This window comes from Carettochelys insculpta, chromosome 19 (genome assembly GCF_033958435.1).
Source record: "Carettochelys insculpta isolate YL-2023 chromosome 19, ASM3395843v1, whole genome shotgun sequence".
NCBI classification, from domain to species: Eukaryota; Metazoa; Chordata; order Testudines; family Carettochelyidae; genus Carettochelys; species Carettochelys insculpta.
Window position 1 is genome coordinate 16,162,801 of NC_134155.1, and position 23,010 is coordinate 16,185,810.

The 23,010-nt window shown below is 45.0% G+C and overlaps 1 protein-coding gene across 2 annotated transcripts in view; it reads left to right on the forward strand.

Annotated features, from left to right (window-relative positions):
• The window catches only part of LOC142023220 (sphingosine-1-phosphate transporter SPNS2-like), a 172,780-nt gene that overhangs the window by 105,995 nt on the left and 43,775 nt on the right, over positions 1–23,010 (forward strand). For both annotated transcript variants that reach the window (XR_012648168.1, XM_075013966.1), the window contains exons 4-6: positions 13,165–13,316; positions 15,553–15,619; positions 21,020–21,162. Coding sequence is in view for 1 of the 2 variants with exons in the window: in XM_075013966.1 (XP_074870067.1) it covers positions 13,165–13,316; positions 15,553–15,619; positions 21,020–21,162 (362 nt within the window). In the remaining variant the exon portion in view is untranslated. The remainder of the gene's footprint in view (positions 1–13,164; positions 13,317–15,552; positions 15,620–21,019; positions 21,163–23,010) is intronic.

Sequence of the window (23,010 nt, forward strand, 5' to 3'; positions counted from 1 at the left end):
CAGAATGCCGGGATTAGGTTGGGAATAGAGCCTGCTGCATGCGTTCTATGAAACAAAATGATGATGTAGTAGTGATCTGATGCCATCTCAGTGTTGGTGTCTTTATTGAGAAATAAGGTCATCCATGTATTGTTGTATTGCTGTGAAGCATGAAAAAGGGTGGGCCTGTTTAATTGTCTATCAGCTCAGTAGGATAGGTCCATGACAATTGTGATTTCCTGATAGAAGGGAAATATATTTGCTATACTCTGGCTTGCATTCAGTGTTCCATTGTATTTGGACCTGAGAGTTAGTTTTGTGCTAGATTGTCTTCAGGCTATCCAGATTGAGTCCTTGAATAGGGAGTTATAAGCCAATCGTTTGACAGTATGAGGCAACTTGTGATTGGTGTACTCTCATAAGGGCTTCAGCACAGCATGATTAATGATCTTTTACAGAGACAAGGAAAACTGAAATAAGTAGCTCAGACTTCTGATGAATGTTGTAAGAAACCGAGAGCTTGGCAGAAGAAGGGAGTGGAGGCCTGCAGAAGTTGGCATTCTCAGTCCTGAACACATGGTTCATGGGAGACTGAAGGCATTGTTAAAATCTTATGAACATGGGCTCAGACACACTCTGTTGAGTAGATTCGAGGAAGGAAGAACATAAGAATGGCCATACTGGGTCAGACCAAAGGTCCATCCAGCCCAGCATCCCATCTGCTGACGGTGGCCAATGCCAGGTGCCCCAGAGAAGGAGAACAGAAGACAATGATCAAGTGATTTATCTCCTGCCATCCATCTCCTGCCCTTGTTCAGAAGGCTAGGGCACCATACTTTATCCCTGGCTAATAGCCATTTATGGACCTAACCTGCAAAAATTTATCAAGCTCTTTTTTAAACCCTAATAGAGTCCTGGCCTTCACAGCCTCCTCGGGCAAGGAGTTCCACAGGTTGACTGTGCGCTGTGTGAAGAAAAATTTCCTTTTATTAGTTTTGAACCTACTACCCATCAATTTCATTTGGTGTCCCCTAGTTCTTGTATTATGGGAAAAGGTAAATAATTTTTCTATATTCACTTTCTCCACACCATTCATGATTTTATATACCTCTATCATATCGCCCCTCAATCACCTCTTTTCCAAACTGAAAAGTCCCAGTCTCTCTAGCCTCTCCCCATATGGAACCCGTTCCAAGCCCCTAATCATCTTAGTTGCCCTTTTCTGAACCTCTTCTAATGCCAATATATCTTTTTTGAGGTGAGGAGACCACATCTGCACGCAGTACTCAAGATGTGGGCGTACCATAGTTTTATATAGGGGGAAGTATGATATCTTTTGTCTTATTATCGATCCCTTTTTTAATAATTCCTAACATCCTATTTGCCTTACTAACTGCCGCTGCACACTGCGTGGATGTCTTCAGAGAACTATCCACTATGGCTGTGTCTACACGTGCCCCAAACTTCGAAATAGCCATGCAAATGGCCATTTCGAAGTTTACTAATGAAGCGCTGAAATGCATATTCAGCGCTTCATTAGCATGTGGGCGGCAGCGGTGCTTCGGAATTGACGAGCCTTGCCGCTGCGCGGCACGTCCAGACGGGGCTCTTTTTCGAAAGGGCCCCGCCTACTTCGGAGTCCCCTTATTCCCATGAGCTCATGGGAATAAGGGGACTTCGAAGAAGGTGGCGTCCTTTCGAAAAGGAGCCCCGTCTGGACGCGCCGCGCGGCGGCAAGGCTCGTCAATTTCGAAGCGCCGCTGCTGCCCGCATGCTCATGAAGCGCTGAATATGCATTTCAGCGCTTCATTAGTAAACTTTGAAATGGCCATTTGCATGGCCATTTCGAAGTTTGGGGCACGTGTAGACACAGCCTATAACTCCAAGGTCCCTTTCCTGATCTGTCGTAGCTAAATTTGACCCCATCATGTAGTACGTGTAATTTGGGTTATTTTTTCCAACATGCATTACCTTACACTTACCCACGTTAAATTTCATTTGCCATTTTGCTGCCCAGTCACTCAGTTTGCTGAGATCTTTTTGTAGTTCTTCACAATCCCTTTTGGTTTTGACTGTCCTGAACAACTTGGTGTCATCTGCAAACTTTGCCACCTCACTGCTTACCTCATTTTCTAGATCATTGATGAACAAGTTGAACAGGATAGGTCCCAGGACTGACCCCTGGGGAACACCACTAGTTACCCTCCTCCATTGTGAAAATTTACCATTTATTCCCACCCTTTGTTTTCTGTCTTTTAACCAATTCCCGATCCATGAAAGGATCTTTCCTCCTATCCCATGACCACCTTATTTACATAAAAGCCTTTGGTGTGGGACCGTGTCAAAGGCTTTCTGGAAATCTAGGTATATTATGTCCACTGGGTGCCCCTTGTCCGCATGTTTATTAACCCCTTCAAAGAATTCTAATAGATTAGACAGACACGACTTCCCTCTGCAGAAACCATGCTGACTTTTGCCCAACAATTCGTGCTCTTCTACGTGCCTTGCAATTTTATTCTTTACTAGTGTTTCTACTAATTTGCCTGGTACTGATGTTAAACTTATCGGTCTATAATTGCCAGGGTCTCCTCTAGAGCCTTTTTTAAATATTGGCATTATATTGGCCGTCTTCCAGTCATTTGGTACCAAAGTGGATTTAAAGGATAGGTTACAAACCACTGTTAATAACTCCGCAATTTCACATTTGAGTTTTCAGAACCCTTGGGTGAATGCCGTCTGGTCCTGGAGACTTGTTACTATTCAGCTTATCAATTAACTCCAAGACTTCCTCTAATGTCACTTCAATCTGAGTGAGTTCCTCAGATTTGTCACCTAAAAAGGCTGGCTCAGATTTAGGAACCTCTGTAACATCCTCAGCCATGAAGACTGAAGCAAAGAAATCATTTAGTCGCTCCGCAATGGCACTGTCTTCCTTGATCGCTCCTTTTATATCTTTATCGTCCAAGGGCCCCACTGCTTTTTTAGCGGACTTCCTGCTTCTAATGTATTTAAAAAACATTTTACTATCGTTTTTTGAATTTTTGGCTAGCTGTTCCTCAAAATCTTTTTTGGCTTTTCTTATTACATTATGACACTTAATTTGGGAGTGTTTATGTTCCTTTCTATTTTCCTCACTAGGATTTGACTTCTACTTTTTAAAAGCTGCCCTTTTCTCTCTCACTGCCTTTTTAACATGGCTGTTTAGCCATGGTGGTTCTTCGTTAGGTCTCTTACTGTGTTTTTTTTATTTGGGGTATACATTTAAGTTGGGCCTCTAAGGGACTTTAAGGGACTTAAAGATGGAGAGAGAAATGGACCTAGCAGACATGGATTAAAGCTTCTCGTTCGTATTCCTTACTGGGGGCGCAGTTAGAGAGAATCTGCTGTCAGACATTCTATGCTGCAAACAGTAAAACAGTAACACCTTTCATAATGTAGGGGAATACAACAGTCTGCATGAGTCATCATAGAATGTCTGGAGTACTGACTAATGCATAAAGACTGCAGAAATGGGCTCCAGTGTTCTACGAGTGTGTGCAACAGAATAATGGTGGGACACACATTATTGCTGGCACCAGATGCCTTGGATGCACTAACGTTTTTTTTAAGTGCTGAAAATTTCATGTTTGCCATTTAGGCTATGTCTAGACTGCAGGCTTCTGTTGACAGTTTTGTTGATAGAGTGCACATCTGCGTGTTGGGAGCATTCTGTCAACATCCCTGCACACCTCTTTCCACAAGGAAAAAGGGATGTCTCAACAGTGTGGGGGTTTCTGTGTAGATGGGCCTTGTGTCGGAAAAGCCTTTCCCAGCAGAATGGTCAGTAAAAGATATGCAAATGCATTGCACAATTTGCATACCTATTGGCGACAGTTCTCGGCAATCTAGACATAGCCTTGGAGATCACTGGATCCCAGTAATGAGGACAGACCCATGAAACAGGTCGTGAGTTGCAAATCCTTAATAACACTGTAGAACATCATATCTGATCATACGATTGAAATCTCATTACAAGGTAGTTGCAAAACAAGCAAATTCGTTTAATCATATGCACTTCTTGGATTTAGTAGAAGAATGCACCCTGGTGGCATCTGAGGCTGAGATTTCCAAATCTTAATGGGAATTGGACATCCCTTTAGCAACTTTGAAAATTTCAGCCCAAATCGATATATTCAGGTATTGAAATAGGTGGTCCAGCAGCTCCTGTTGACTTTGAATAGACTCATCAGAGCTGTGGGATGCATGCTAGGCTTGTTTTATTTTGTTTTTGAGGGTATGAATGCTCAAATAGGTGCATAAGTAGAGACTTCAGGGCATTCCTGTGGACACTCCCCATTTTAAAAACATTTTGATCTAAGGGTGCAAATAATGAGAAAAGAACTTCCCACTAAGCTCCTTTCACTGGATATCTTCCTTTACTATAAATCTGACAGAGAGGGGATTTTAACCAGATGGAACTCCCAAGTACATTTTCACATAAAACCCGCTATATGCAGTGAAATGTTACTGAACAAGTCCTTGGGAAAAGCTAAAGCTATTGACAAATACCAGGAACAATTAGAGCAGAGGCGAATGGTCCTAGCTGCATCTCCCTCCCTCACTGCTACATTTAACTACAGTTTCTTCCTTTTCTTCTTGCTGCAGTCCTTCCATTCCCAGCAGGATACCAATAGCCAAAATTTCCCAAAAGGGCTGCTATAACGAGAGGAGGATAAGACTAAGAGTTGTTGGATACTTAAAGCAATTGAAATCAGTTAAGACTAAGATGTTGATTTTAGGCTATGGAGACTAGAAAAAAAATCAGCCTGCATTATATAAAGGGTCAATCTTTTGAAATATGCTATGATATGAAGTGTGACTGGAATAACCATAGAGCAGTAATAGATGACTGTACTTAAAAGCTGAGCCCTGGGGAGATCTGAACGAGCTTCACTGATTGGAAAGCAATGTTTCAAAGAGCTCTTTCTGTGCTCCTGGCCCAGATGGGAGGCACATGGCTCTTCCGGACCACTCAAGCTCAGTGGTGGACAATCTGCAGCCTGCAGACCCTCTGGCTAATCCCTCCCCTGTTCACCTCTTACTATCCTTTATGCCACTCTGTCAGTGTAACTTACCTGCAGGCGCTCTGTTGGGGAAGGGGACATGGCTGCTCTTGTGGGCTTCCCTTTACCTCCTCATCAGAAGGTATTTTTTTGAGGGACAAAGAAATCAGTGATGGACGTTAATTTTGCGCGTGCACAGTGATGCAGAATTGCACCAGGAGTAATAGTGCAGAGTTACTAATGTTTCATGTGCCCTGAGGGGTTGTCTGTGCTACAGAAACCATTGCCATCGTTATGCTGGCGTAGCCCCTTAGCGTAGGCACAGTCTACATTGATGGAAGGGTTTTCCCATCAGTTCGGTTGCCTAAATATTTGAGTGTTTTCATATTAAGCTCTGATGCCAGTTGCCAGCCTGCAAGTGTAAATGTCTCACCCTGACTTACTCTCCTTTCAGGGCGACCTCAAACATCCCTTTTGCTCCTGAGCCTTCCCCTCTCTCCCTCAGGCTTTCTTCATTAAATCCATCTCCCTGAGTTCTTGACTACCAGATACTCAGGCTTTTGCCTTGTGGGTTGTCACCCTCAAAGGAATAAAACCTGTCTCAGTTATCAGTCTGCTATGTGGGACACAATCTATACAGTTTACGCAGTAGGGGCCAGCTAACGGTAAAAAAATAAACAAAAAGTTTATTTAATAGAAAAGTCATAGATTCAGAGATGAAATTGGAGAAGTAAACACATACACATTATATGGAAAATAAATGTGAAGATGCCTCTGCAGACTTTATACTTCTATACTAGGTACATTTCTTTTTCTAATACAAGTTGCCTGTTTGCTTCTGAACAAGTTCTCAGCATGGCCTGGGTCCTAGAGAGAAACAGTTAATCTTCCATGGACCGCACACTACTTAGATGCTGGCCCTCAGCTCCTGGGTCATATTGATGGCTCATTCAGACTTTGGCATCTGTGCTGGTACTCCCAACAGTGGGTCTAGGTGCTGCTTGTGGAGGTGATTTGTATGACACAGATGCATCGTCTTTGGGAACTGTCCAAAAACTCTCAGTTCATGGACCCCAAAATATCATCAGATGATGCAAATATTCAGTCACTATGGATCTGAACTGTACGTGTTCTGTGGAAGACCCCATTCTCCACGATTGTTAATACAGCAACTTTTCACCAGCACTACATCCCTCTCCCTTTCATCTCCCCCAAAATGTTTTAAAATAAATTTGACAATGCAGTAAATACTAGGATACAGCACTCTTGAGGGTAAGTGTATAATAAACTTGGGGCATGTATCATTGATATTCCAAATCTAGATAGAAACCCATACTCTTCTGAGATGTTTGGATTCAGGTTTCTTGTTTTATCTGTTATTCATTTATGGATTTCTAGTACCTGTAAAAGTTTTTTGTGGTACTCAGATTAGGAGTTGATCCTTAGGGCCATCCCCATAAACACCTATCACCCCATCATGTCTCCGAAAAGTAACTTAAAACTGTCCCCAGTATCTACTTATCTTTCTAAGAAGGAGAAATGTCCCTTTTGTAATTTGGAAACTGACGCTTCTTAAACATGATTCAGTCTTAGCTGGGAAGTTCAAAGAAACATGTCACCTGCATTTGTCATGCCATTTCATTGCTTGCTTCTCCTAGGGAGTGTCTGTTTTTGAGCTAAAATTTGAACTGTGAATTTAAAGCTGCCAATCCTATTAGTCACAGTGCTGGTACTACGGAAGCACTTGGCATTGTGACTTTGGAATGCCCCTGTGTACCTGCTGCGAAGGGTGTGGTGTGTCAGCTTTTAATCATTAGAACCTGACACAGCCCGGGCGACAGCTGCAGGAAGACTGTTGAATGGAGCACAGAAGAATGTGTTTATTCATTGTGTCATGAAATACTAGTCCTGTTCTTCCTGCAGAATTATGGCTCGCATGTGTGACGACAAGCCAATACTGAGTGATTCTCAGCAGCCCACACCCTCATTTGAAGGAGCTAAGTCATCTTTAAGGAAACTAAATGTCAGATCTTTAGGAGGTCAACTCTGTGGACTCGTCTACGTAGAGAAAAATTTTCACACAGTGCAATCGATGTAGTCATACTGCTGCAATCCTGTGTTGTGGACAGCATTGCACCACTGCAAAAACCTGGGTTGCACACGAGCAGTGCGTGTGTGCTAGGGATTTGCACTGGCGCAGCCACTCTAATGTAGTGAGTGCTTAAAGTGTTCTGTGTTAGAGACTCAACAAATAAAATATCTCCAGCTGCAGCCACGTTGCTGAGGGGCTCCCGTTTCACCCTTCTCGTCCCCACGATCCCACCTCCTGGGGTACAGCAGTCAGAGCAGCTGCAGGAGGCAGAGCTCTGCCATCCCCCAGTCTCACCGCCATGGGGACACCTTTTTCTAAGAAAATGACTGCAAGAACGGGCAGGTGACGAGGCCGAGAAGTTGCAGAAGGAACTGAGATGGGGTGCAGATTGGATGTGGTGATTAGGGTGACAGGCAGTTGTGATGTCATTTCCATTTCTTTAGAAAATAATGGAAACCTTCCCACATGCTTTTTTCAGCCCAGGACCCGCACTGACGGTAGGTAGACCAGTGCCAATTTCCCTCATCTAGACAAATCAATATTTCTTCTGTATTAGGGGATTCTTTACAGCTGCTTCACAGTCAGGTGCCTAATGACCCAGGCTTATAGATCACATGGCTGGTTCTTCAGAGTTTTATGCATACTTGGGCAGATTATAGATTTATCAGTGGCAACTAATCTTGAAGAGAACCGTGGCCTAATTCCTTTTGTTCACTTATTTAAAAAGAGAGAGAGAGAAGGAGGTAAGGTCATTACTAAACCCATTAAAACATACATTACTCACTCAGTGGTCTGTGCCACTGGGATGAATGTGTAATTAGGGGCTTCGTTCAAGCACAATTAAAGGCAGTTACGTGTACTGCTTGGTTAAAGGACGTCCTAGCCTACTGAATTCTGATGTGGTGTGAGATCAGGAATAAATACTGTATGAAGATAACGTAAACCTGTTTTAAAACAAAAAGCAGTCAAGTAGCACTTGACTGCTTTTTGTTTTGATAGTGTATAGACTAGCACGGCTTACTCTCTGTAAACCTGTTTTGTGTGTGCTATAGAAAATTGCAATGTAATATTTTAGAGTCAAATTGTGGAACTGTTCCTGTTGGTTGTATCTGTTTCAGACTAAGGACTCCATTTGGTCTCTGCTTTTTAACAAGATCATAAGGCTTGGCAGAATGGATCAGTCCAGGGACCACTTAGCCCTGTATCCCTTCCCCATCAGTCCCGCTGAAGATATAAGAAATCCAGCAGAGGGAAACTACATGATAGCCTATGCCAACAGAAAATGCCTTGCTGGTCACTTTACAGGCCTGCAGAATAAAGACTGATACTTCCTCCCGGATTTATTCTTTTAAATGATAACTATATGCAACACAGTATTTCTAACAGTCGGATTTGTAGACAAAGCAGTATAGTAAGGATACTGGAAGAAGAGAGCCAGATCCAGAGTTCCTGCCTTGCTGCCACCCACTCTGCAGTCCTTTCGGCACTGTACACCCAGTGGTGACATGGCTGTCAGGGGAGTGTCCAACAGGAATTGCAGAGACCCCATACCTCTACCATTCCTTTCTCCATCATGGCATCTTGAGGTCCACCTGAACACTAACTCGCTCACAACCATTTGTGGCATAGACAAGCTGAGGAGGGGGAATTCAACAGGATTATACCATGCCGAGTGGCTGCTCTGCCTCGTGCTGTCTACCCCCCTACTGGGGACTGATAGTCCATTGCCTTGATGTCCTCTGTGAAATGCAGCTCTGTTTATACCTATATGTGCTATTTTTTTTTCTTATGCAAGTCTTAGCTTGATCATCTTCTAGAGTTAGAAACTCATCTCTTAGGCCTGGTCTACACCTAGAATTTAGGTCAACCTATCGACATCTCATCAGATTCTGGAAAATTTTGCACCCTGTTTGCAACATATTTGTCAGCCTAACCTCCCCTCCTCCCCACACACTTTCAGTGCTGTTAGATTGATAGAAGAATTCCCTTCCATTGTTTCAGGAAGCAGCTACACTACAATCACGCAGCTGCAGTGCCATAGCTGTGCTGTTGTAGTGCACATATCTTCAGACTCCCAAAACATGAGAGAGAGTGTGTCAGTAATAGTAGAAGGGGAATTTGGCTCTCTGTGTGTGAGAATGAGCCCTGATATGGTTAGGCTATCAGCTGCTGCAGGCATTTTCTGTTTACAGTAAAGGTTGAATCTCTCTCGTCCAGCAGCCTCGGGACCTGCCAGATGAGAGAATTTGCTGGACAATGGGAAGTCAATATTTTCTATCACATTACCAGCACTTGCACTGCTTACTGGGCTCTTAGGAGACATTTAGCAGTAAATTACAGCACAGAACACTCAGGGCCACGACTGGTGGCTGTGAACAAACTGTATGGGACCATGGGAAACTTAGCCACGCTCATGATAAGTGGTCGTCTGACCAACTAAAATCATGACGGATTACAGAGTTTGCTGGATGAGAGAGTTCCGGATTAGAAAGGATCAATTTGTTCTAGGAGTTCCACTCTTGACAATACTGGTGGAGCTGAACTGGTGTTAGCAACTAGAGGGAAAGCTTTGCACAAGATTTGTAGGCAAGGTTTGAGAGGTGCAATAGCAGTGGTCACAGTAAATCCTCATTTTGTGTGATTATTGAGAATTGTGCTTTTTGCTGTCTCTCTCTGGTGGTATTTTTGTATAGCTCAAGTTGTAGAAAGGTTCTGAATATCTGCAAGTTTATCACTTTCCTGGCATGGTTGATATTTCATGTTTACTTGTTCTTGGTCTGGAGCTGGGCCTCCTTACCCTCATCCTCACCACATCTTGGAATATGTATCTGAACCACCTTTGGTTTTGATTTTGCAATGCCAGAAACCAGCTGATGAATGTGTGCAAACCAAAACCAGCCTCCACTTTTACTCATTTCTAATCCTGGCTCACTAATGAATTTAGCATGTATGTGAATACGGCCATTCATCCCAACCGCATTGGTTATCCCTGTGCCAGTCAGAGGCGGTGTGTATCCACAGCATTCCTGAATGAGTTAGCATTGGGTAATGGGCATAATTTACCCAGTTTGAGTCACGATGTTGCCCTTTCTGCATACACCCACACGCATCTGTTCAGTATGACAGGGCTAAAGGAGACATTTAATTGTACCTGTAATTGCAGACACTCAATAAGTCATAACTACATTCCACAAATGTGTACCAAGGTAGAACTGGCATCCAAATAAGAAGTTGATGATGGCTGGGCAAAGCACTGCTCGGGTGTTAAGAGGAAGCACTGAAGTTTCTGCCAGCAGATGTATATATGACATAAACCAGGTGCTTCAGCACCCACCTTCTTTTCAGCAAGGACTCTCCATGGTAAGGGCAGGGAACCACAAAATCAAGAGACTTGAGTTCCAACCCAGCTTGATTTTAGACTTGGCTGACGTAGGATGATCCACTTACCCTGCCCCAACTCAGCTTTCCCTTTGTAAAAGGGGGATCAATAATGCATACTCACCTTTGTAAAGTACTTTCATGGTTACAGGTTGAGCATCTCTAGTCCTACATCTTTGGGACCTGACTGGTGCCAAATGAAAGAATTTGCTGAACCACAGGAGGTCAGTATTGTCTAGCAGCATTAATAATTTTTCCACTGCTTTCTGGGGTCTTAGAAGACATTTATGGGGTAGATTAGAGTTAAATAACAGCACAGAACATTGTTTACAGACACCAGTCCTGCCTCTCAGACTTTATGGGACCACAGGAAATTTGGCCACACCCATGGTAAATGGTCATCCAGCTCACTAAAATAATGCCAGATTACAGATGTCGCCAGACCAGAGGTTCAACCTGTACTGTAATCCATATGGCTCCAACTTTCCCAACTGACGTTTTCTATAAGAAGCATGACAGTATATGCGGATCTGAAAGGGTTAGGTGTCAGAGATGGCTTCCCCCAGCCCTTTTCTTTGTGCTTAGTCTGCAGATGTAATTAGTGGGTGTTGCATTTCTGCACCCTCAGTTATCTCTGGATGCAGCTGGTATTGCTTTGATGTCTAAGTGTGGATTGTTCTAGTGCATCAGGTAGTTATACATCAAAGTGCATGAACTGTGCTTGCAAACAGTTGCAGCCAGAAAACTGCATTGCAAACATACAGAGAAGGTGGCTTGAAAATCCAGTGCTGATTGTATTGTATACCATCGGGTCTGAGGGGCACCACTACCAGGAAATAGCTTCCCTCACGTCAGGGAAAATTCCTTTCCTTCTTCCATGGTGGCTTATATTAGATATCAGTTTGTTGCATCTCAGGTTGCTCTAACATACCCTGATGCACATTCAGTCTCTGCACACCTCCAGCACTTGCAGACAATGCACTTGTTTCCAAGTGATTTCTGTAGCTGGCTTTATGTTTGTGCAACAGTATAATTGTCTGGGATATCCCTGAATCCGTCATCCTTGTTGACAAGCAACAACTGTCTGCTTTAGAAATACATCAGTGCTCCCTGGGCTGCTCTCCACTGGTCTCAGTAAAGTTTTAATCTTGTGACTTTGTCACTGTTCGTGTTTGGCCATTGGTTTTACAATAACTCACAAGGTGAGATTTCCAGAAGTGCTCAGTTCCAATTGAACTCTGCTCCTGTTGATTTCAATGAGAGCAAAGTTGGGCCAAGTCTACACTACAGACCTGTATCTGTATAATTAAGTTGCTCAGGGGTGGGAAAAATCACCCAGCTCCTCTGAATGATGTAGTCATGCTGACCTCCCCCTCCACTCCTCTCGCTCCCATAGATTGTGCTATAATGATGGGGGAGTGTCTCTTGTCCACGTAGCTAACACCTGTCAGGGAGGTAGATTACCTGTCAACAGGAGAAACTTACCTGTCAGTGACAGAGTGCTGTCACTTAAACACTACAGCGAGGCCACTGCGCAGAGGCAGTGCTTTAAGTCTAGACTTGCCCTTACACCATTACAGAGTACATCTGAAAATCTTTCCCCTCCATGCCTCCCCCATCTGATTCCTAATCTCCAAATCACCTTCTCAGCCTGTTCTTTGGCTGAATTACAAATATAAACATTCTGAACCAGGCAGGGATTTCACTCTTCCCAAAATTCAAGGGTGTTTGGGCTTGGTTCTTCCAGGCCTTTTGAAGAGTCTTAAAACTTGCACCAGTATTGACTTTTCAACCCAGTGTTCTGTGGCAACTCTGCTATAGAGAGTTTATACTCATCTTTTCAGACCTGCAAATATATGGGCTGTCATCAACTCAGCTCCCTGCAGATTGTCCCGTAGGGATGCTCTATGTATACCCATAAGCCTCATATTGTTGATCTCTCCTGGAGAATGAAATGAGACTTTCCTGCTTCCCATTCTTGAAACATATTAGTTGCCAGTGTACCCTTCAAAGTCAGAAGGCTTGGAATGTCTTACGGAATGCAAATTAGGGGCAAGGGTTTGTTGTTATAGTATTTTTTTTCAAATATATATAAGCTAGTACAGATATATGGCACTCATGTTTTCCCTAGGGCTACGGTTACACTGGCAAGTTTCTCTGGCAAAACCCCGGTTTTGTCAACAAAACTGGTGGAACATCCACACACAAAATATGCTCTGTCAACAGTTTGTTGACAAAATTCAGCACTTTTGCCAGCAGTGTTCTGCTTCTCAGGCATGAGGCGTAGCATTGCTGTTGACAGAGTCTGTTGACAAAGAAGTTGTGTGGACACGCTGGCGGGCCTTCTCTCAACAGACAGGGCATCCAGAGCTATGGGCAGCCCTGTCTACTGTACTTCAGGTGCCCATTTTGTTGAGAGAGCAGATGGACAGTCTGTCTGCTTTGTCGACAGAAGTTTTGTCAGGAAATCTCGTCCAAGAGTGACTTCTGTTGACAGAGTGCTGTACTGTAATGGTAGCCTATGAATACAAACATAAGAAGCAGTTGTAAGCGTTCTAGCAGACTGTGGGTCAGAGTGGGGTAAGTGTTATCTGCTGGTCATGTGGGCTTGCGTTTCCCTGCTGGACTATTTTATTATCAACCATGTAATTCTTTTCTTATTTCTTCCCTCAGTATTTCTGGCTCCTCGTCCTCTCACGAGGTTTGGTTGGCATTGGTGAAGCCAGTTATTCCACCATCGCTCCCACCATCATAGGAGACCTTTTCACCAAAAACACCAGAACCCTCATGCTGTCTGTCTTCTACTTTGCAATCCCTCTTGGCAGGTAACCAGTCCATGGCTGTTCTCTTGAATTAGCATGCATCTTAAGCAGCTAACAGGAATGATGTGTTTCCTTAGGTCTGAATTGTTGTACAAAGTAAATGTCGGTGGGTTGATGGGTAGAGTGGGAGCTGCTTGATCAGAAGAAATGGGTTCTGTTACCAGTTTTGCCACTGATTCATGTGTAACTGTGGTTAAGACCCTTCTAAGGAATAAATATGAGGTATTACTAATTAACAGAGCTGGATAATGACAGAAACCAAAATGCATTTTTAGAATAACAGCAGTATTACTTGTACAGCCGATGAATAATATTCTAACAAATCTCTTAAGTGTTATTTTTACTCATTTGAGGTACGTGTCTTTCTGAGTCAAGTTTCTCCAAGTTACCGTGTATTCTAGAAGATCCATTTGGTTAAGGTAGTTAAGGCTAAATGTTCAAAACAGAGCAAATGTAATTACAGGCACATCTACCATAATGTGAATATTGGAAAGTGCAGGTCAAATGCACAAATTAGCTCTTTTAATTTTGGCCTTCTCAAAATATTCCTTAGCTTACACTCAAGCTCAGACTGACTGAAAGCTGCAAAATTTGGCTGAAGCCATCTAGAGGACCCAGTAGCAAGTCTTTATTTGTACTCCCTTAATTGCCACTACAACTGTGGGAAAAGACTTTTTAAAGTCTAATGTAGACAAGGCTGAGGACAGCTACTGTAATGAACAATTTATGCTTAAATTTTACGTGGCTGAGGACTGTACAGCCCATAGTTTCCCGATGACTGTAGTGGCCAGACTCAGTCTTAGAATACCAGTAATTATTTCCTTTGGCACTTTTTTTCAGTTGAGTTCTCTTATCAGTCCAATGCAGTATCTGGTTGTTGGGACTAGAGTGATCCTGTGTTTTTTTTTAAACAATGGTTGACCCTGCCTTGTGAGGTTGTAGACAGGGTGGGCTCCTACAGTGCCGATCCAGATTCCTTCCAGATGACTTCCTCTGGAGAACTTGCACAGTGAGTTCATTTCCAGCAAGGGGAAACCTTGACAGCCGTTCACACCACCACTGCAGTGAAAAACATCTGCATTAGGATGGTAATGTGCCAGCGAGGATTTATTGCAATAACTTTAAGACAAAGCTTGAAAACATTTCTTTGCTTTTCAGGAAGAAGAAATGTCTGGTCCTTAACTGATGGAAATGACTTTTTTTCCTAAACAGCTCTAGGAAACCGAACACTTAGGTAGAGAGTTGAACTGAGCAGTGGTTGGCCACAAATCACTTCCTTCCAAAGACAGACATGCTTGGCAATGGCAAGTGGCTAGGAATAGGCCCCAGTTGCTCAGTTCGGCTTTGGACCTGATTGTTTGCAAAGTCTAATGAAGTTTGGATCCATGGTTTGATTTTAGAGCCATATCTGTGAATGGCTCAGTACTGGAATGATATTGATGGTCACTCATGTGACTCTATGGCTTAGAGGGCTGTACAATAAACACATTTGGTAACATCCCCCTACCACGGAGTACCTCTAGCAGCTTTACCCAAGTCAGCCTCTGCCCTGAATGCTGCATTTTTTAAAGATAGATTGTGTGCCTATTCATTGCAGTTACAGGGACGCATCCAATTTTGTAGTTCACCAGCCCATCCACTCACTAGAGCTGATCATAATTCTGTGAGCCCTGGTTGAATGTCTGCTGGATTCTCTAACTTCCTGACAGGTTTATTACGGTCACCCATCAGCCCTGTGTGCTGCTGCTTCTAAGATTTTTGGTATGAACTTACTGAAAACAGTCTTAATTCATATTAGGGACCAACTGCTGTTAAATTAACAGATGGAATTTAAACAGTTTGGTGCAATACAACCTTGATGATATATTAATGCTAAATTGGGCTGAAAAACACAGGTTCTCAACCTGCTGTCGTGATTGGGGTAGGACTTTGAACGGGACAGTCATTGTATCCTGGGGTTTTCTTTCAGCCCCTTTATAGGGCAAAGTACCTGCAGTAAAGTGCAGATCAGTAGTAAATTTCCACCAAATGAGTGGATGTTTGGACCTATTGTGCTCCTGGAAGTCATGTGCATTTTTTTCTGCTTTTAGTGATGCTCATGTGTCTCTTTGCAGGAAAAGGAAACTTGCAGAATCAGCAGCTGACCATGACTCTATTCTGTCTGCATTTCATGGTCTTTGAGAACAGCTGCACCTATAGTTCTTAATTAATACAGGCTCCCTTCTCTGTACCTTTGCAGTGGTTTGGGATACATCACGGGATCAAGTGTGAAGCAGGTAGCAGGAGACTGGCACTGGGCATTGCGGGTAAGTGCTTGTCTCATCTTCAGTAAAACTGCTCAAATATCCTGCATGAAGTCTGGCATGCAGACATTAGAGTTGCCCAGAAAGCAGGGTGCAAATTTTCATGAAAACATCCTCAAGCTTCCCAGCTCTTCATCTGATCAAAACCTTTCAAATAACAAATTTTGCTGAAATTTGCATTAAAATGTTGCCAAAAATGGACTATATTTTTTGCAGTTTTGTGGGCAGGTAACATTTCTATCTCAGCAGCATTGCAAATTTTGGAAATTTCCAGCACGCTCCAGTAAGACGGCCCTTGTCATCGTCGCAGTCTTTATCCAGTTTCAGAAGACAATGGTGCTGCCTCTGCCATTGTGACCCACACACCTGTGTGTGGTTAACTGTCTCACGTAGTGGTACCTACGCCATTTCACAGAGAAACAGTAAGTGTCCTCTACAGCATAAGCTGAGAGCCAGCTGGCCTTTAGCTCAAGCTGTAGAGGTGCCTGACCTAAGCTTTAGAGGTCCCATATTTCAGCCTGTCTGAGAGCAGTTACGCTACATTTTACTCTGCCACATGTGATCCATGGGCAGCACCATCTTCTGACTGGACAGTATTTAACAGGTTGAGATTAAGGGCAGAAGAGGACTCGGATTAAAAAAAAATAGCATTGGGAAGACACATGTACAGATGTTAAGCACATAGGAGATGAAGCCTATGCTGCTCCTCAACAAAAAAAGAATGGTGCTTGTTGCTGGGGGTATTTTGTGCTTGTTTCCCTGCATGGGAGTAGCAGATTTCCAATCACTTCATTATCATTTGAGGACCCTGGTATGTTGATGGGCTGGGGAAGAGCAGGCATCAACTTTAAATCAACTCTGTAGCCTTTCATTCCCCTGTTATCAAGAAACTCTGCAAGGATGGTTTCCGGCTTTGAGGAAAAAACATTTTGTTCCAGTTTCCGCCTGTTTTTCTACCCAGCGACACTCAGTTTCCTTCTCTTTTGACCTTCTGGGACCTTGATAAATGTGTTGAAAAGACAATACATCACACACACACATGAACACACACGCACACAGGGATAGCTTGGAAGAACTGGCAGGAAGTGGCCCAGCAAACCTGCTTTCTGGCCTTTGACAGTCTGGCCAGCAAGGGGTTCAGTGAGATGCTCTCTCAGGGCTGGCAGTTCACGAAGGCAATTAATTGCATGAAGCTCTTGCCAATGCCGTTTATAACAGCCGGTGATGAAATCCTTGGATTCTCTCCTTGCAACAAACAGTGCATTTTGCTGGCTGGAAATGAGAAGCAAAGCCAGGCAAGTCACCAGATTAGGCCATCAGCTGCTAGCTGAGTGGGGAGCAGATTCCAGTCAGGATCCTACAATGAAAAGAATGAAGTTAAATGACCTGACGTTTCAGACCAGGCAATTGGCCATCTTACCTAAAGGCAAAAATGCTTTAAAGGTGAAATTGGCTTCTGAGCAGAGGAGCAGCGCTAGACTTAAACCCCTCACTCGACCCAGTGGTGCTTAAGCAAGTCTGAGGTGTGGCGTTGGTATCATGCTGACTTAGTGCACAGGTGGAAACGGCACCCTAAGGCTGCAGTTCTTAAACTTTTGGGATCGGGGCCCAGTTGTAAACCTTCCTGGCATGAGCTAATAAAAGCTTTGGTGCCAAATACAAAATATTTCGTACTCATGAGGTGTATTATACACATTTACATAATGAATGCTAAAAAAGTACACAATCCATACTATACTGGAAGCTAAATGGGGCTCACATCTCCAGGCAGTGCAACCTTTGGGGTCACAGCATTGCTCAGCTTTGGTCAGACCCCCCACCCCACCAACAGGAAGCCAGCCAGGCCAAATTTGTGCATGGCGTCACAGCATCAGTCACTGAGATTTGGCCCAGCCAGCTCCTATCATAATGACAGAGGGGTGGCTGGGCCAAACTGACTAACACAGCAACTCTGTGGTCCTGATCATGAGGTCCATATCAGGGAGCCAAGACCAGTCAGACCTGAGGGACTGGAGCCACAAGTGTGGGCTGATTGTGAGGTGCAGCTCTCCCCACCCTGAGCCTCCTATGTGACATCTTCACTTATTCTGGAGATCCGGTTCTGAGTTATGACCCACAGGCAGAGAAACCCTGCCCTGAAGGGCTAGTGGGACCATGTGATACAGGTAGTGATCCATTAATTCCTTTCTCTTCAAGTGAGATCTCTTCCTTTGTTTCTGGCAACAGTCTTTCTGGGTTGCTGTGTTGTACCTCCAGGCTCCCTGTGTATCAATCCCTATGTCATGTTCTATACAGACCTTACCACAAATTGCCTGTGATAATCTGGCTGTGCATAACACATGGAAACCAACAGGATCGCTTGTTCTTTCTTTCATCTTGTCTGTGTGGGGAAACTGAGGAAAGTTACACTGAAATTACTAATGGTATGAATTTAAAATATGTTAAATGAGGTTTAACTAATGCATCACCAATTAATTAAACTAAGTTAAATTAAAACCACTTTAATTCTGAGCAGGAGGGGGGTTTAATGTGGTTTAATTTATTCACTTTAAATTCACACCTTAAATTAATTCACATTAATTTTGTTGAGTGTCCCCTTCTAGACATAAATCAGGAGTCAGCAACCTTTCCAAGTCAGAGTGGTGAAATTTGATCTTCTAATTTTTATGTACGGTCCAAGAGCCGGTGATACTTTGTAAAGTCACTAATAGTCCTGCTTACAACAGCTTCATTAATAAAGAAAGAAAGATGCAGAGCACCACCACTCTGGACTCACCTTGTTTCAAGTTCCATGACAGCAGAGGTGGGGAACTTCCACAGCGCACCGGCCCAGAGGCTCACCTTCCCAGCATTCAGCCCATGGTTCATTGGGGGTATGGATCCCCAAGCCTTGTGCGCCAGATGTGGCCCATGAGCTTTGCCGGGGTTGTTCGGGGAGGGAGGGGGGCAGGACATGGTTTTGCTGCCACTGTCACAGCCTGTGCCTCTACAGCCTCCGCTCCTCGCCCTCCCCACCTGCTGGGGGAAGGACAGAGTAGTGCTGCCTGGAGAAGGGCTTTCCCTGCCGCTCGGTCTGGAATTCCTGCTGGAGAAGTAGAGGGGGCAGCATATGGGAGATTGGGTGAAAAGTCTCTCAAGGGGTCGTCTTCTCCCCCTGCCGCTGGGAGAGGGGACAGTGGCAATGCTGCAGGGAGATAAGGTTCCCCTTTCACCCAGCTTGCTGCTGTCCCTTCCTCCTGCCCAGACCATCCCACTCTGCTCCTACATCCCCTCCTGCCCAGCCTGCTCCTTCCCCAGCCTGTTCCCGCCCAGACCCCCACCCCTAGCCTGTTCCCGCAGCCTTCTTCCTACCCAGACTTCTTACCTCCAACCTGCTCCTGAACCCCCCACCCACTGCTGCACCTTACCTCCGACACAAATCCCCAAACCCCAGCGCCCTCCTGCACCCTTGCTTCCAGCCAGACCACAAACACCGCCCCCCAGCCCACTGGGGATGGGGAGAGAAACCAGCCTGGCTCTTCAGGGCTCTGCAGAGAAGGCTCCAGCTGCAGTGGGGTCTCTGGCCCCACAGTTCCAGGAGTGCTCTGACCCCAACCCTGGGCCGCCCCAGGGACTCTGGCTGGGGCCTCCGACCCCATGCTCTGGCAGGGACTCGGGCTCCAGCCCCACACTGCGGTGTGGTCTCCAGCTCCCTCCCATGCTGTCTGCATGGGGGAGGGGTAGGTCTGAGCTCCCACGGCTTACTAGAGCAAATCAGCTCATGTTCCAGGACTGGCACATGAGCTGGGGGTTGCCATCCTCTGCCCTAAATCTTGTACCACACATGTGATTGCTTATTTCCTTGATGTGGTGTTTTACTGTGTCACCTCTTTTGATCTCACCATATCTCCTAAGCTAGGTAGGATCAGGCTAGTCAGTGATTGGAGGGAGACCTCAAAAACAGAACCAGACTGTTTGTCATGGTGCTTCATAGATGGCAATTTTCCTCTGATTCCATGACAATTCCAGTGCCCAGGAGTGTGTCAGAGGATGCTGTGGTGTGGAAGGAGCTGGTCATTCAGATAAATCAAATGGAAGTCAGGAAAACTCAGGGTCCTTTGAGGTCCCCTGGCACTTTTCGCCAGAGGTAGAGACGTTGTGTCCCGGCTAAATTTCAGCCAAGTTACTTGCATTCCGCCAGCCCTAAGTTCCTCCTGATATTTCAGCTGAATAAGGTATTTTTCTTTGGTTTCCTGTCTTGAAATGTTTTAGATTTCCTCTTTGCAGCACAACTGAGGCCTGGGGCCTTTTTGGGGGGGGAGGGGAGGGGGGAGAGCTTGCAATTTTGCATTGCATGCGTAGGTTAGGTACTCTGAGGCACCCCTACTCAGACTGGGGGCCTATGGTTCATTTAACTAAAAATGTCACCTACCAAAAGGAAGGTCTTGGCCTTTTTACCAGCATCCCTCGTAGGGAATTTCTGTCCAGAAGCAAGCTTCCCAGCACGAGACAACAGACTTGGGGTTTTCACTAGCACTCTAGAAATGACTGTACAGACAGCTCTTTGCAGTGGCACCTCTGGCTGGAGCTTCGGCTCTGCAGCTCACCCCTGGCTTGAGAGCCCAAGCCCCAGTTTCAAAGCCCCGTGCACACCACTGTTTCTTCAGCGCTAGTGTAAACCCTTCCAGCACGAGCCCATCGACCTGCACTGGGTGGCTTGATGCCCCAGGCAGAGCAGATGTCCCCGTTGTGTTCTGGTGCCCCCCTTAACAGTGCTGTGTTTCACCCTCCTAGTGACTGAATCTCAATAGTAGATATGCAGTTCAGGTTTAGAGCTGTGAAGCCCTCTTGGACTCTTTGGGTGGTGCAAAGCATCACAAGTAATGGACTGGAAGTCAGGACATGTACTCCATGTGCGCCTCAGTATCCTTTTCTGTGTTCCCCACTCTCCACCTTGAGTGTCCTCTTCGGGGAGCAGTCAGGACCTGACTGAAGATCAGAGCCAGAGGTGGGCAGAGGGGTTGTGCATGCATTTGCATGTGCTGTAGGGGAAAGGTCAAAGCTGTGGTGACTTGCTCCCAACAGCCAAACCTGAAACCCCCCAAACCTTTCAGCTCCCCAGACACCTTTCAAATACTTCTACAAACTAGCCAGTCCCCCGGCCAACCTGGGATTTCACTGGCTTCCTAAGGGTTAAATGTCACAGAAGATGGGAGCTGGATACAGCAGTAACATGGAGTGTGACCAAGAGCTTAAGCACAAGCACCCACATGGCTGAGCTACAAGAGTAAGTAGGAGCTTTGACAGCAACAGAGAAAGGAGTGGGAGGAGCAGACATGGCAGTGAATGCAGAGAATCTGGTCACTGAAACTAAAATAATGCACTGACAACTTCCTATGCTGATTCCCAGGTCCTCTCTTCCAGGTATCTCCACTCCTGGGCATGATAACTGGGACACTCATCCTGATATTTGTACCTGCTGCTAAAAGAGGCAATGTGGAGCAGCTGGGGGGACAGCTGAAGGCTCGGACCTCCTGGCTCAGAGACATGAAGGCACTGATCAGAAAGTAAGAGAGCTTTGCTAAAATGTGCTTAGCCTTTAATTCTCAGGCTGGGTGTCAGATGGCTTTTGCTCTTCCATTGTTGCATGATTTGTGAGTGGCAATGCTCAAGGAGCAGGAGCCTGGGGAAGAAAACCACAGTGGTGTTTTCACTAGGGATGGACCCTACTTAGAATCCAAATTTGGATCTCCCCTTTGCAAGGTTCAGATTGGAGAGTTTTATCAGCTCCATGTCTCATTCTCACTTCAGGGAAGTTAACATGTGGAAATGGACACATGAAAGAGGTCCTGGAGCAAATAGTCTTACCGGCACTCAGCCCTCTTTTCTGTCTGGATGGGCCCCAGGGAAAAAGACACCTTCCTGGGAGAGTTGGTGTAGCTTAAATGTCACCGTGAATTTTGAGGAGAAAATACACAAATGCATTGCACTTGCTTGCAGGTCTGGGCGTGCTTGTGGGCATATACATGCAATCCAGTTCCACATGGCTGTGTGCACACACTTCTACACTGTCAGTCATTCTGCTGCACTCACTGTCATGTTATTTCTGCAACTGCATCCAAGCACATCCACTTTTACCTGCAGATTGCCTGCATGTGATACCTGCAAGTTCTGAAGTGGAACTTGCATGTGATCTTGTTCCTTCTGACCATACTGACTAGAGCATCTTCCCAACTCTATCAGCAAGAACAAGGGCTTTCGGACAAGTAGTTGTGGTCAGTTCACAGGCATCTCCTTGGTGTTTAACCTCATATCATTTGAATGCCTGGTAATCCAAATGGTAAATACGCTACTCTCCCCTTGAGAACGCGGTCACTCAGTTGGGGAGATGGGTACTTGGAGCAGGCAACTAAGAACTAGGGATCACCAAATTAAATTAATGGGTAGCAGGTTTTAAACTAACAAAAGGATGTTTGTTTTCATGCATCACACGTTTGGCCTGTGGAACTCCTTGCCAGAGGATGTTGTGAAGACCAGAACTTTAGTCAGGTTCAAAAAAGAGCTAGATGAATTCATGGAGGTTAGGTCCATGAATGGCTGTTAGCCAGGATGGGTAGGCTGGTGTCCCTAGCCTTTGTTTGTTGGAGGCTGGAAATGGATGACAGTAGAGGGATCACTCAATGATTACCTGTTCTGTTCACTCCCTTTGGGGCATCTGGCATTGGCCACTGTTGGAAGATAGGACACTGGGGGACCTTTGGTCTGACCTAGCATGGCCGTTCTTATGTTCGAGTAGACTTGATGGTAGACCTAGAGCGAGGGCATCCTGATGACTGAGGGCTGACTGTTTACCAAAACTATATTAGTTCATGGTCCTGTGGTGCTTTGCAGATGTGAGGTGCTATCTAGGGGATGAGAAATGTTTTTACTGACGCAACATAGTGTTTTAGACATGTACTCTGGGCCTAATTTTCTGTCACTGTGTGCCATTGCTGCACCTGGTAAAGTGAGTACAAGACAATACCACACAGGAGCCTGGTGAAATTTGACCCCTGCTTTGCACTCATGTAAGTGATTGAACATGGTGCAATCTGAGGAGACTCCGACCATACACGCAGTGGGTGACGCTTGAACCTGAATTACAAACCTATGCTGTATGTCCTGTACCAGACAAAAAACATACTGGTGACAGCTGCAAAATGAGCTCCCAGTTGAGTGCCTGTGGGAAACGTCTTTTGAGAGCCCACCTTCTGCAGAGACAGCTCCAGCAGAATATACTGTAATTATAGCGTCAGAGCCCATTTGAGCAGCTAGTGGTTTGATCTTAACTCTAGGGACGTTCTGACTTATGGGTTTGGGGGTGAGCTGATGCTGTTTTCTGTTGCTGCCCCTGAATTCTCAGGCTGTTCAGGTGG